The 12,993-nt window shown below is 31.7% G+C and overlaps 5 protein-coding genes across 6 annotated transcripts; 3 read left to right on the top strand and 2 right to left on the bottom strand.

Annotated features, from left to right (window-relative positions):
* Positions 1-5: 5 nt before the first annotated feature.
* Positions 6-2,323, bottom strand: LOC128386283 (MICOS complex subunit MIC60-like). 2 transcript variants are annotated; one of them, XM_053345293.1, is made up of 6 exons: positions 2,164-2,322; positions 2,050-2,105; positions 1,421-1,955; positions 1,232-1,357; positions 939-1,167; positions 6-874 (listed from the first exon to the last, which is right to left on the bottom strand). In XM_053345293.1, exons 1-6 carry the CDS (start codon positions 2,206-2,208, stop codon positions 192-194), a joined length of 1,674 nt encoding a protein of 557 aa, XP_053201268.1. In that variant the 5' UTR covers positions 2,209-2,322; the 3' UTR covers positions 6-191. The 2 variants fall into 2 exon arrangements, with proteins under 2 accessions (XP_053201268.1, XP_053201266.1); XM_053345291.1 differs by having other exon boundaries at positions 1,232-1,955; positions 2,164-2,323.
* A 3,502-nt stretch (positions 2,324-5,825) lies between these two features.
* On the top strand, positions 5,826-7,733 carry LOC128386344 (uncharacterized). The gene is made up of 2 exons (XM_053345371.1): positions 5,826-6,022; positions 6,339-7,733. The coding sequence occupies exon 2, from the start codon at positions 6,656-6,658 to the stop codon at positions 7,592-7,594; it is 939 nt and encodes a 312-aa protein (XP_053201346.1). The 5' UTR covers positions 5,826-6,022; positions 6,339-6,655; the 3' UTR covers positions 7,595-7,733.
* Positions 7,734-8,673: 940 nt separating this feature from the next.
* LOC128386347 (60S ribosomal protein L11-like) lies at positions 8,674-9,796 on the bottom strand. Its single transcript, XM_053345374.1, has 3 exons — positions 9,639-9,796; positions 9,182-9,502; positions 8,674-9,094 (listed from the first exon to the last, which is right to left on the bottom strand). Exons 1-3 carry the CDS (start codon positions 9,645-9,647, stop codon positions 8,813-8,815), a joined length of 612 nt encoding a protein of 203 aa, XP_053201349.1. The 5' UTR covers positions 9,648-9,796; the 3' UTR covers positions 8,674-8,812.
* A 308-nt stretch (positions 9,797-10,104) lies between these two features.
* LOC128386346 (peroxiredoxin 1-like) lies at positions 10,105-11,051 on the top strand. Its single transcript, XM_053345373.1, has one exon. The coding sequence runs from the start codon at positions 10,118-10,120 to the stop codon at positions 10,886-10,888; it is 771 nt and encodes a 256-aa protein (XP_053201348.1). The 5' UTR covers positions 10,105-10,117; the 3' UTR covers positions 10,889-11,051.
* Positions 11,052-11,194: 143 nt separating this feature from the next.
* Positions 11,195-12,979, top strand: LOC128386343 (zinc finger protein ZPR1-like). The gene has a single exon (XM_053345369.1). The coding sequence runs from the start codon at positions 11,422-11,424 to the stop codon at positions 12,628-12,630; it is 1,209 nt and encodes a 402-aa protein (XP_053201344.1). The 5' UTR covers positions 11,195-11,421; the 3' UTR covers positions 12,631-12,979.
* Positions 12,980-12,993: the final 14 nt, after the last annotated feature.

Raw genomic sequence — 12,993 nt, 5'->3', positions numbered from 1 at the left:
AAAAAATTGATTTGAATTCCTAATGATAACCAAGAAAATTGTGATTTTGATACAATAGATTTTGTTTTTAAATAAGTATTCAGTTTATAACATTTTCCAATCATAACCATTGAGAAAAATTCATCTCGATACTTTCGTCACCATTGTTTCCTTGAAGTTTTCATTTTGAAACAAATCGTAACACAATTTTTTTACTGATTTTCGAGAAGCCAATTAACTCGATTTGTTTTTTTTTCACAACTAAAATTACATTTAACAGCTCTTATTGTGATTGTGGCAGCTAATGCTTGAAGAAGCTCGGCCGCTTGACGGACTTCTAAATGGGTTCTTGTGTCCGAAATCCAATCTTTTGCTACTTTACGAGGAGCTCCTCGCAATTGATTAGCGTATTTCAAGGCTTGTTCAATATTACGTTGATTGAGACTATGTTTAACTCGAGCAAGAATTTCAAATGTGTCCCATTTAGAAGGGTCAACTTGCATGGTTCCAGATAATTCTTGTTCAGGAATTTTAACAGAATCGATAATCAATACAGATTGTAGGTAGGACAAAACGTATTGACCAAGAGATCCTCCGTTATCTCCTATCAAAGCGACGCGTTTACAAAGTTTGTCCACTTTTTTGAATCTTTCGATGAGACTGTCCTCATTGTGAACTCCTTCTACGATGGCATCATTAGGTATACTGTTTAGAATTGACGAAGTCATTGGACTTTGAATCGATAAACCATCAACCGTTTTCTTCATTGTGGTTATTTCATCTTTTAGTGGTTTAGGTTCGTTCAGTCCATTGAATTTGAGAGAATCTTTCAATGATTGACAGAGAAGCCATAATTTTCTTGCTCTAATTTCTTCTTCGTCCAACTTTTCCCGTGCTAAAAGAATTGAAATAGAAATGTTTAGTTAATTTACTGGCACAATCAATTGAGATTCAAATACCTTTTAAAACGCCTTCAATGTCGTGTAATTTGTTTAATGCTCCGCTAAGTTCTGAAAAATATTTATCTTTAATTGCTAAAATTTTATCCTCTTGGTCTAATATTTGCATTCTTTCCAGTTCTAATTTTTGGACTTCTAATTGGTCATTGAGATGGTCAAGGTAAACAGCAACTTGACGTTTCAGTTGTTTTATCAATTCTTTTTCATATTCATCGCGAATCAAATCAATCTGAAAATAATATTATGAGTGAGAATTTTTGTTTAAACATCGATAATTTATAAATAGAACTAACCTTTTTCTCAAAATCTGCTTCAAGTTCATCTATTTTTTTATATTGTTGAACCATCTCATGTTCAACAGCGGTTTCGGATCTTTGTTCACTTAATTGTGAGACTGGACTAATATCACTTTTATGAGCCTGGAAGGGAAAGAAAATTGAATTTAGAACAAGTTCATTGTAAAACACTGATGATTTAAATACCTCGATAGTAGATTTAGTTTCATCTTTTGATTCTTGAACAATTGGGACTGGTTTAACAATACCAACTGGTTTCTCATCTTTTACAGATTCTTTACTTTTACTAGCCGGGGTAACCTTAATTTCACTAGATTTTTCCACTACCGGTGATTTGGGTTGAGAAGATGTAGGGATTTCCAATGGCGGTGGTGGAACCGATGTGGGCTGGGGTGGTAGAGAAGAAGAAGAAGACATAATCGGACTCGAAGAAACAGTCTTACTAGACTCTTGTTCAGCTTGAGCTTTACTTCTTTCCAATTTCTTTTTCATCAAACTTTCATTTTGACTAATAGATTGAATTGAAGGTGAAGATTTAGCAGATTCATTAGCACCACTTTCAGATGGTCCAATTAAAAAATTCAAAATATCCTCAGCATAGGGAACATTTTGATTGATTTTCTTTCTAAAACTCGGATCATAGCTGTCATAGGCAATAGAACCACCAATACCAAGAACAGTTGCTCCTACAAGACTGACCAAAAACTTTCGGCCTCCACCCCTGGAAGAAACAAAATTAAGAATGAGAAACAAAGTAAATCAATTGGAAAATAAGTAAAATACTCATAAAAGAAAACAGAAAAAAACCAAATTACCTTGGACCGGTGCTTGAGAGCCTTTTCTCAAAGGGATTACATGATCGTTTAGGCCTCTGTAAAGACAAACATTTCGTTAAAAAAGGTCAACTAATGAGATCACAATCAACTTACCAGTAAACGCTTTACATTAATCACAGGGAATGGCCGACGAAGCATGAGGCAATTAACGATTTAATTAGTCAAACAATTGGAAGGTCAAAAAAACGTTTGACTTTAACATCAAATCAAAAAATCCAAACAGTTACTCTGAGGGATCTTATTGATATTACGACTTGAAAATGTTACGATTTCAAATGATAAAAGTTAATCAAGAATAAAAATTAATCAAATTAGTTAATTGTTATTAAATTCTATTTCCATATCCATAACTAAATTCTCACTTAAACATTAACTATTACGACTTAATTAATTTACTGTTTCCATTCTCGCCTCCAATAGAATTGAATTTCCAATGATTAATTTTCATCTTATTAACAATTGGAGACAATTAATTAATATCTCACAATTGATATTTTTATTCAATCAGTGTTAACTATTATTATTATTGTTACAATTAAATAAATAGTTTGCTTAAAGTAATTTAAGTCTATCCTTATGATTTTGAAAAATGTACTTGAAGCAATTAAGTTTTTGTTTTGTTGTGTTGAAAAAGCAAATGATGAAATCGTTAAACGTGATTAGTTAACACGATTTTGATTAATAAATTACTTGACTGTTAAAAAATTAACAATCTGTTGATTGTAACACGATTGTTAATGACAAAAAAAAATGAAATAAAATAAATTACTTAATGATTTTTGATTTGACTTCTATGAAACAATGAGTATAACATTCAAATACAATTGAGCGATATGAGGAAAGGTCATTTAAATGATTAAAAGCGATAATTAAACTCATCAGATGATTTTAACTTGATTAGTAACAATTAAAAGCTTTTATTGAAAAGTATTGAGCAAACAATTAGGCTAATTGTTGATAGAGAAAAAGAAAATATATTCAAATATATTTAGGTTTATATTACAATTGCTTTAATATAATCAATTGAACAAATAAAACAAATCGTATTGATTGAATTGTGAAGTTAAATTGTCTGATTAATTGAAACTGTTAGTTAGTGAGAATGATTAAATTGTTATAACAATTAAAAAGTGAACAATGAAATAACAAATAAAACCCCAAGGTAATGATTTATTTTTGTTCCCTCGTTAACTTGATTTGATTGTTGTCGACACACACAATCAATCAGCATAGAACCGGCTTTTGATTGTGAAAAAAAAGGCAAAATTTAACTTGTTGGACAAGAAGAAAGGATAACAATTAACTTAAATTGCTATCGATCCAGAGATAATCAACATGAGACAGCGAATTAATTGTTGATTAACAAAATGAAGACAATGAAGGTTAATCTGATTTAGTCGAACAGGAAAACTTTCTCTCATTATTTTGGGTTCGATAAGTTTTTTTCCGTTCGGTAGGAAAGAAAAAACTTTCTCCGAATTCAGAATTTACAATTTGTTCATTCTAATGATTAATTCGAGTGCGAGTGAGTGTGTGGTGTGTGGTGTGTGTATGTGTGTGTGTTTGTGATCAACAGCACGATGGTGATCAATGTAAGAGGCGATTTAACCGAAAAGAAAGAGAAAAAGAAAGAGAGATATATTGTACCAACACGAAAATCGAAACAGGAAAAAAGTTCAATATTGAATCTCGGTTGACTGTCTTTCGTTGATTGCTGAGAAAACAGGAAAATTAATTTATATCAATTTCAATTATTCGAAACAATTAATTTCGTATGATCAGTGAAACTCAGTGATTAGTAACATTATCAACTTGGCCCTTTAATTGTTGCCTTGGTTTCATTTAAATTGTTATGATATGTGTTGATTATTATGTTATGATTACTATTATTCCAATGGGATCAACAATTAACTGATACCTGGAAATATCAACTTGTTTAATTGCCAATTACTTGATCATAATATTGACATTTTGGTTGATTGTTTGGGTGATTTTTTGTGTTGCTCTGTATGAGGAGTTACAATTAAACAGCTTTGATTAGTTTTATTTGATAGGTTAAAGTGTTATCAATGTGAAAATTAGTATTTGAAACAAATTAACCAAAACAACAATCAAATTTAACAACAATCAACATGAAAATTAAAATATCAAGCGATTATTTAACTAATAAATCAACTAGAAACTTTTGAAAAGGGTAAGAGTTTGTAATTAAATTTGATTGACATTCATTTGAAAATCAATAAATTACCATTTGAATTGGAAAAGTGTTAATTTGATTGTAATCAGTGTTAATTTACCGTTTTAAATGTTAATTACAGAATCAATGAAAAAAGACAAAACAAAAAACGGTAAACATTTAATCATTATAATTAGTATAATGAAATTTTAATCAATGGTAATTAAGCACTAAAAGTTTTTTTAATTTAGTTAAAAAAGAAAAGGTAATCTACCAAAATATTAAAGTAACAGAATTAAATTGTAATAATTAAGTATCATCATAATCATTGGGATTTCTAATTGTAACCTTGTCAAAAAATGTCCTTGTCTTTTTGTTAATTTTGTTAAATTAGAAAATGAATTTAGATTCAACTTGATAAGATTAACTGTTGAGTATTAATAGTTTTGATTGATTCTTTCAATTGATTACCTGTATTATCAACAATTAACAATCAGGGATTTTAATGTTTTCCTTTTGGTTATGGTTATGATGATCACTGTCAATTCGCGTTGATAAACAAGAACCATAACTAACGATGATGATGACGATTAAACCAACGAAATTACCGTAATCATGATGATACCGAAAAGGTTCAAGTTCTGTCGCCCTTGAAAAGATTCTGTTCTGATAATGAAGATAACAAACCCTGAGAATTATAATAAACCCTAATTAGCTTAATTCTTTTTTCTCTTCTTCTTCTTCTCTTTCAATCATTTCTTTTCATTAGAACGTATTTGTTTTCGCAATTGTGATTATTTCGAAATAATGATAATATTAATAATAATAATGATAGAGATTAAATAATTCCAGTTATTTATCTGAATCCATTTCGATTTAATCGTAACCCACTCGTTATATGATCACAGCTCTCGCTCTCTCTTCGTGGTTTCAATATAAAAGAGGGAGAACGGAAGTTATTTCTGATAAAGATGAAAGAAAATAAATAATAATAGTAATTATAATAATTGAATATCAATAATTGAATAGAAAAAAAAAGAATTGAATGTTTGGTGAATTGTGACAATGTGAACATTTGATTGACAGAATATTTTTGTCATGAATTGACCTTAAACAGATGAGGCTTCAGGCTGTTTGTTTGGGATAAGTTTCGTGTAAAATTGAAAATTAAAAGATTTAAAATGAAAAAGAAGAAGAAAAAAGACGAGAGAGAGAGAGAGAGAGAGAGAGAGAGAGAAGAAGAAGAAGAAGAAAAATGACGACAATGAGGAGGATGATGAGAGAAAGTAAGACAGGTAAGAAGAGAGAGAGAGAGATAGAAAGAGAGATGGCAATTCCAGCCTTGAAGATGGTGGAGCTCAGGTAAATGTAGGAGGATGAAAGTGAACGTGATTGAGAGAGAAAGAGAGAGATAGAGATAGAGAGAAGTTACTGAGCTTGAAAAGTTGAGCTGAACGAACATTGTTTTATCAGCAAACCGGGAAAGAATTTTACAAAAGAAAAGAAAGACAGAAAGAGAGAGAGAAAGAGAGGGAGAAGGGAAGTGACAAGGAAGCTGTATAAAGGTATAAGAGTATGAGAGAGGGCGGTGATGTGTATTGAGAGAGTGGTGGGTATGTTGATGGTGATGGTGGTGATAGTTTAAGTGTAAACTCGAAAGTGAAAGTGGTTCTCTTGTTGATTGGGGAAAAATTGAGATAAATTTTCTCGATAAACTTGGAAGCCGCGTTTCGAAATCTTAGTTTTCGTTTTTTCTCTCTCTCTCTCTTCTTTCAGGTAAGTGAATCGTTGCTGAAGGAGAAAAGATGAAGATGAAGATGATGATAACAATGAGGATGATAACGTCCAAAAGTTGATTGTGTGTCGTTAAAATCAGTTTAACTTACCTTGTGAACAGTTTACAAATTAATTAATCAACAAAAAAAAGTGTTTGTGATAAGTTTTAAAGTGAAGAAAAAAAATTAAACTTTAATGTTCATTATGATGGCGATGAGGATGATGATGATGATGGTAATGATGAGGATGTTGATGAATTTAGTGATTGATTCAGTTGACCCCAAAAACAATAATAATTTTCATCTTCTCTATCCAGGGAATTAATTATCGTACGGACATAATCCATTTGGACTCGATTAGTGTACGGATTGGATTAATCGGATTTTCTGTTTCGTCAAACCCAAAATCCATTGGAAAAGTTAACTAATTGTGATTGTGATTAAACTCGATCATGGGAGCTAATTAACCTTAATTTGGAACGAAAAACAGGGAAACAATTTGAAAGAGTAAAAAAAAACGAAAGAGAAAAAAGAGAAGAAAAAAAAACACCAACAAGAAGATTCGAAATCGTAAACAACACAATTCAACCGTAAATCGACAAATCGACAAATCGACGAATCAAGTGTTCTAACGATGTATTCGGGAATGATGAACCATTTGGATTACTACCTGTTACAGAAACCAATTCATCCATGTAAAATGTTGTCTTCTGGTCCAGTAAATGGGTCATTTTTTGAAGTGACCAGGGGATTCATTCAATCGGTGAACACCATGGAATCAACTGTTCTTGTACCAACCCTGTTGAAGGATATTAATCTTGAAGGTGTTTCTTGGGTTCCGAGTTTGATGGTTAAATGTAATTATCGTCAATTGTTTGAAATCTATTGTGCAATTAAAAAGTGTAAAAATTATTTCACTGAAGTGGAAATCGATGAGGTTGATAAGATGACCAGTAATAGAAGATCAATTAAGACCAACAACAATTTGACCGACGATAAAACAACAACAACAACAACAATAGATGAAAATCCTTTACTTGTTTACGCCATCGAATCTGGTATTGGCTATTTATCACCTGATTATGTTATTAATTATTGTCAACAATTGGATCAATCAAAGGTACCGGATGTACCCTCTCCATCACCTTCTACGACAACCTTATCTTCATCATCAAATGCCAATTCTACAGGAAGTAATCGGAAACAGAAAATCTCACTAGATTCAGGTAATTGGAGCAGCAGAGGATCAGATTCAGTTGATGATGATTTTGATTTTGATTCAACTGGTAACGCGATCAACGGTTCAACCGTAACTCCATCGCCGTCATCGACAACAGCGACAGGGACAACAGCAAATGGAAATCTAATCAATTGTTTAATTAATTCACAAGTTAATCATCATGATGAAATGACCAACAATCTACACAGTGAATCGGATCAACAACAACCTTTGACAACACTATTAAACGCTACCTCGACCTACCTTCGTAACCTGAAGGCGCTTTTCAATCACCTGAAGGAAGTAGCTGATTTTGTTACCCAACAATATCTTCAAGCACTTCAACTCATTTAATTAACTGATTATCGTGGTTTCGCTCAATAGCAACGTCGTTACAATAATTGTCCATGACTTCAACTATTTCGTTTTAATTTTCTTCTTTCTCTTCATGTAATTACAATTTAATTACAATACCACAATCATTAACATTTCACCATCACTTCATTGTCTTTCATTTAATCTTACGTTTTTGGTTCTCGTCCTTAAGATTCAATCTAATTGTTCATCTCTCTCTCTCTCTTTCTTTGTGTCACTACAATTTGGTAATTGTTATCCTGTTAAATCAGCTTAGGTGTTTTCATCAATTTTTGGCTAATTAGTTAATTTGTTTACCTTTTCACCACATAACAGTTAATACAAACAAAAAAGTTCAAATGAAAAGATAATTGAAAAAAAAGATGAAGAAATTAAATTGATTCGAGGAAAATTGTTTAACTAAATTATCAATCTTTAATTTGCCATATTGTTATTCTAGTTTTTCATTTCACAATTTATCTAATTCATCAACTGGTTAATTGTTGAATGTGTTGTGTAGGCGATTAATTTATTGTCCTTTTGTTTTAATTATGAGAAAACTATATTTGTGATTTTCATTCCTACAATTTGATTTTTTCATTCAACTTTTTGTTTTCACAATTTTCTGTCATCATTGTTATTGATCAACAATTTAAACAAATTCTGATGTTTTTGTCAATCAAAAACACTTCAATTTCATATCAATTCAATTTCACACCAAGGAATCTGGTAAATTTATATAAACACCTAAATGGAATAGAAAATTATTAACTTTCAACAATTTATAACCTTCGATATGGAACAATTTGTTGTTTAATTGTTTGTGGTTCCAAATAATTACCAATTACAGAATCCATGGCTAATCCATTTAAATTGTTGGAATTAAATGTTTCCTCTTTCTTTAAATATATTCACTCTCTTATTGTATTGTTGATGGTCAATTCTTTTTATGATTGAACATACAAAAAAACAAAATTCGTTTCTGGACAATTTGTACAACCCCGATAATATAATTGCTGAATTGAAATAAAAATTAACTATCAACAAAACACAAGCACACACACAATACAATTATCAAATTTGATTGTAAAAGATTTATGATTGATTTATCTTTTCTGTTTTAGTAGAGAAAAACATTTAACATTTAATCAACCAGAAACTCTTACAGGTTTTCAATTGATAATGGTTCAAGTTGGTTTAGTGGATAATTTGAAAATATTATTTCGAGTACTTCCCAGGAAGTAAAATTCCGTCATATTTCTGTTGAAACCATTTCATTGATTCCTCTTTTGTTACACGATGTCGAGGTCCGATCACGTTGTTTTTTCTTTTTCTATCGGCTACATTGTAACCAGCTCTACCAAGAACCACGTAAAAATCTAAACCATAGATACCAATACCAGGGTCGTATTTGATTCCAAGATCGATGTGTTCTTGAATACCGAATCCAAAGTTACCACCGTCAGAGAAGTTTTCTTTCTTTAATTCATATTCTTTAACCTGGATAATTGGAGTGAAAGAAAAAAAATTATGAATTCAAGTGCACATGTTGTCACATCATTTAAGAGATAGAAAAACTAAGCTAACCTTTAAACCTTTTTCAAGAATTTCTTCGGCTTTAGCTCCTCGTACAGTACAATGAACAGCAATCTTTTCATTTTTACGAATACCAAAGGATCTAACTGTATAACGAGCTTTAGAGAAGACAGGCTGTTGTCCGGTCAATTGTTCCAACACTTTGGCTGCTCGGGTCAGTCTGTCACCAGATTCTCCAACACAAATATTAAGACAAAGTTTTCTAATATGAATTGTTCTCATAGTATTATTTTCATGCTTCTTTTTCATAGGAGCAACTGGTAAAGTTGGGGCATTGGTTCGGGCTCGTCCCTTTTTCTTGAATACTTTTTTCTAAAATCGAGAAAAAGAGAGAGAAAGAAAAAAAACACAAATTACAAAAAAAATCACAAAACACAAACCATAGACCAAAGTTAAACCAAAGAAAAGCAAAAAAATCGACAACAACACCAAACCACAGATACTTTACCTTTGCCATTTTAACTTAATTAACACAAAACAGTTCAAATAAATACAATTAAATTAAAGTTTAATTAAAGAAAATCACAAGAAACAAAAACCCCAAATGTTTATCAATTGAACAATTTAATGTTTTCTACTTTCTGGCTGTTCACATTTTCCGTTTCCGGGGGTTACCATGGAAACGACATTCGCGCCCTCTGTCAATGGAAATTACCGCTCATTACAAAAGTTGAATTTCTTTGTTCCCCCTCAATGTTTATCTAAATTGTTTTTCTGTTTCCAATGATTTTAATTAACTTTCCAAGATAATAACCAATCAACTTTAGTAATCACAAGTGGTTTACCAATAGATTAACTATGAAAATCCAATGAAAAGTGTATCAATTTGTCAAAGAAAACCGATTGGTTGGAGGAAAAAAGAGAAAGATAAGATTAAGGAAAAAGGAAAAGGTTGGAAACCATTAGCTGATTATCTTTACTGTTTCAATGGAAAAGAATATGATGTCAGGTTGTTATAAAAGCTCGGCCCCTTATCTCCTGAATCAGCAGTTTAAAATTCAATCTTGTTGTGCCAACACCTTAAATTGTTTAAAACATTTAATCAAATTGATCACTTTCTTTAATTTAATTATCAACATGTCACTTGTTAACGGTATTCCATCAACTAATCAATATCCACGTATTGGTAAACCAGCACCAGTTTTTAAAGGAACTGCTGTTGTCAATGGTTCATTTAAAGAAATCTCTTTAAATGATTATAAAGGAAAATATGTTATTCTTTTCTTTTATCCACTTGATTTTACCTTTGTTTGTCCTACTGAAATTGTCGCTTTCAGTGATCGTGTTGCTGAATTTAGATCAATTGGTTGTGAAGTGATTGCCTGTTCAACTGATAGTCACTTTACCCATCTTGCTTGGATTAATACTCCCCGAAAACAAGGTGGTCTTGGTGAGATGAATATTCCTTTATTGGCTGATAAAAATCTTTCCAATTCATTGAATTATGGTGTCTACCGAGAAGATGATGGTATTACCTTCCGTGGTTTATTCATTATTGACGATAAAGGTGTTCTTCGTCAAATAACCATTAACGATTTACCTGTTGGACGATCTGTTGATGAGACTTTACGATTGGTCAAGGCTTTCCAATATACCGATAAACATGGTGAGGTTTGTCCAGCTAATTGGAAACCTGGAGACAAAACCATTGTTCCCGATGTTGCATCAAGCAAGGAATATTTCTCAAAGGCTAACTAATTAAGAAAAAACTTAATTGGGTTTTTCTTCAATGCAACAATTACATTGATCACAACATTTATTAATCTCTCAATAAATTAAATTTGAGAAAGAAAAGAAAAATGTTCTTGAAAAGGAAATAAACATCTCAAAGATTGAAATAAACATTTAAATTCCAAAATTATTTCAACAGTTCATCCTTTCCATTTAGTAATCTTCGCTCTCTTTCACCTGAATAGAATAATTAAATTGTAATTAGTAATTTAATTTCGTCAGATTAATTATTCCAACGTTTAAGACAATAGATAAAGGAAAGTCTTTGGGTAGAGAAAATCGATTTTTCTCTTTAATTTTTGTCTACATTTTTTGTTCTCTTTCTTTTCCTCTGTCTTTTTGTTGGAAAATCGATTGTTTGAAATCGATTTTTTCTTTTCTCTATTTCTCTTACTATAAATGTTTTTGTTTTCTTTTGGGTGTTGAGTTAATTGTCTTGGTTCCTCTTCCTATTAACATTGTCCATCCATCTTTTTGTTTTCTCTTTATTGTGCTACTCAATGGGTACCCTTTCTGAAAGACCAGAATTTGATGAGATTGAAAGTCTATGTGTTAATTGTCGTCAAGATGGAATCACAAAACTTTTGGTTACCAAGATTCCCTTTTTCCGAGAGGTGATAATTATGTCCTTTTCTTGTGACAATTGTGGTTACTCTAACAATGAACTTCAACCTGCTTCAACCATCCAAGAAAAGGGTATTAATATACGTTTAAAGGTTAAATCTCCTGGTGACATGGATCGACAGGTAGTCAAATCGGATTATGCTGAAATAAGTATACCTGAGTTAGAGTTTACTGCAAGTCGTCAACCAGGATTGGTAACTACAGTTGAAGGATTAATTGATCGGGCAATCGATGGATTAAGACACACCATTCAAATGAATAGTGATCAACCTGAGCTAATTACCAAATTGGCTGATTTCGTTATTAGACTTGATCTATTGAAAAGTCTGGAACAAGAATTTACTATAGTCATGACAGATTCATCCGGAAACAGTTTCATTGAGAATCCATTAGCTCCTAAAGTTGACCCACAAATGGAGATCATTTTTTATACTCGATCGATTGAAGAGAATAAAACTCTTGGCATTTATTCCATTGAAGAAGAACCACCCGAACCAAGTGCCGATGATCTGAAAAATGAGGTCTTACAATTCCGTACCAATTGCTACTCATGTGGAGCCATTTGTTTCACCAACATGAAACTTACCGCGATTCCACACTTTAAAGATGTCATTATAATGGCCACTAACTGTGACGCTTGTGGCTATAAAACGACCGAAATCAAAAGTGGCCAAGGAATCGGGGAAAAGGGTGTTAAAATAATCCTTCCAATTGTTACAGAAGAAGATTTAAAACGAGATGTTGTTCGATCCGAGACATGTTCTTTAACCATTCCTGAAGTTGACCTGGATATTGGTCGTTCTGGATCTGGCAAATATACTACAGTCGAAGGTTTAATTGAACAGATCAAAGAAGGTCTCGAAAAATCCGATCCATTCGTCGCCGGTGACTCAGCCCCAGCCGAGAAAAGAGCTCGCATGACCTCCCTTATCGATAAACTTAAACTTGGAATTGGCTTAACCATAATTTTAGACGATCCTTGTGGGAACAGTTTCGTCGATGGTGCTACCAATATCGAACATTATGAAAGAACATTTGATCAAAACGAAGAACTCGGATTGAACGATATGAAAACTGATCTGTAAATGTCTTATGCCTTATGTTACGTTTTGGTTGATTATTTATTTCAAATTATAAAAAGTATGAAAATATTATCGCTTTGAGTTAAACAAAAAACTATTGATTGTAAGTAAAATTTACTCCAAAGTATATCACTAGTACTTTGAATCAATCGAAACAATTAACAGTAATGATCTGTAAAGTTAATCGTCTTTAAGATTTGTTTCTGAAATCTTTTTGATTATCGATTGCATTTCATGGATTTCCATTGATTTCCCTCGAAAGAAAATCAAAAACAAATCAAAAAAGTTTCGAAATTAATCTTGGTGCCGAATAAAACAAAATTCGTCGAAAAATTCGATAAAAAACTTTTAATTGTTATGATATTT

Source organism: Panonychus citri, unplaced genomic scaffold (genome assembly GCF_014898815.1).
Source record: "Panonychus citri isolate SS breed McGregor unplaced genomic scaffold, ASM1489881v1 Contig00068, whole genome shotgun sequence".
Taxonomy (NCBI): domain Eukaryota; kingdom Metazoa; phylum Arthropoda; class Arachnida; order Trombidiformes; family Tetranychidae; genus Panonychus; species Panonychus citri.
Note: the sequence above shows the minus strand (reverse complement) of the source record. Positions and strands in the feature narration are given on the sequence as shown.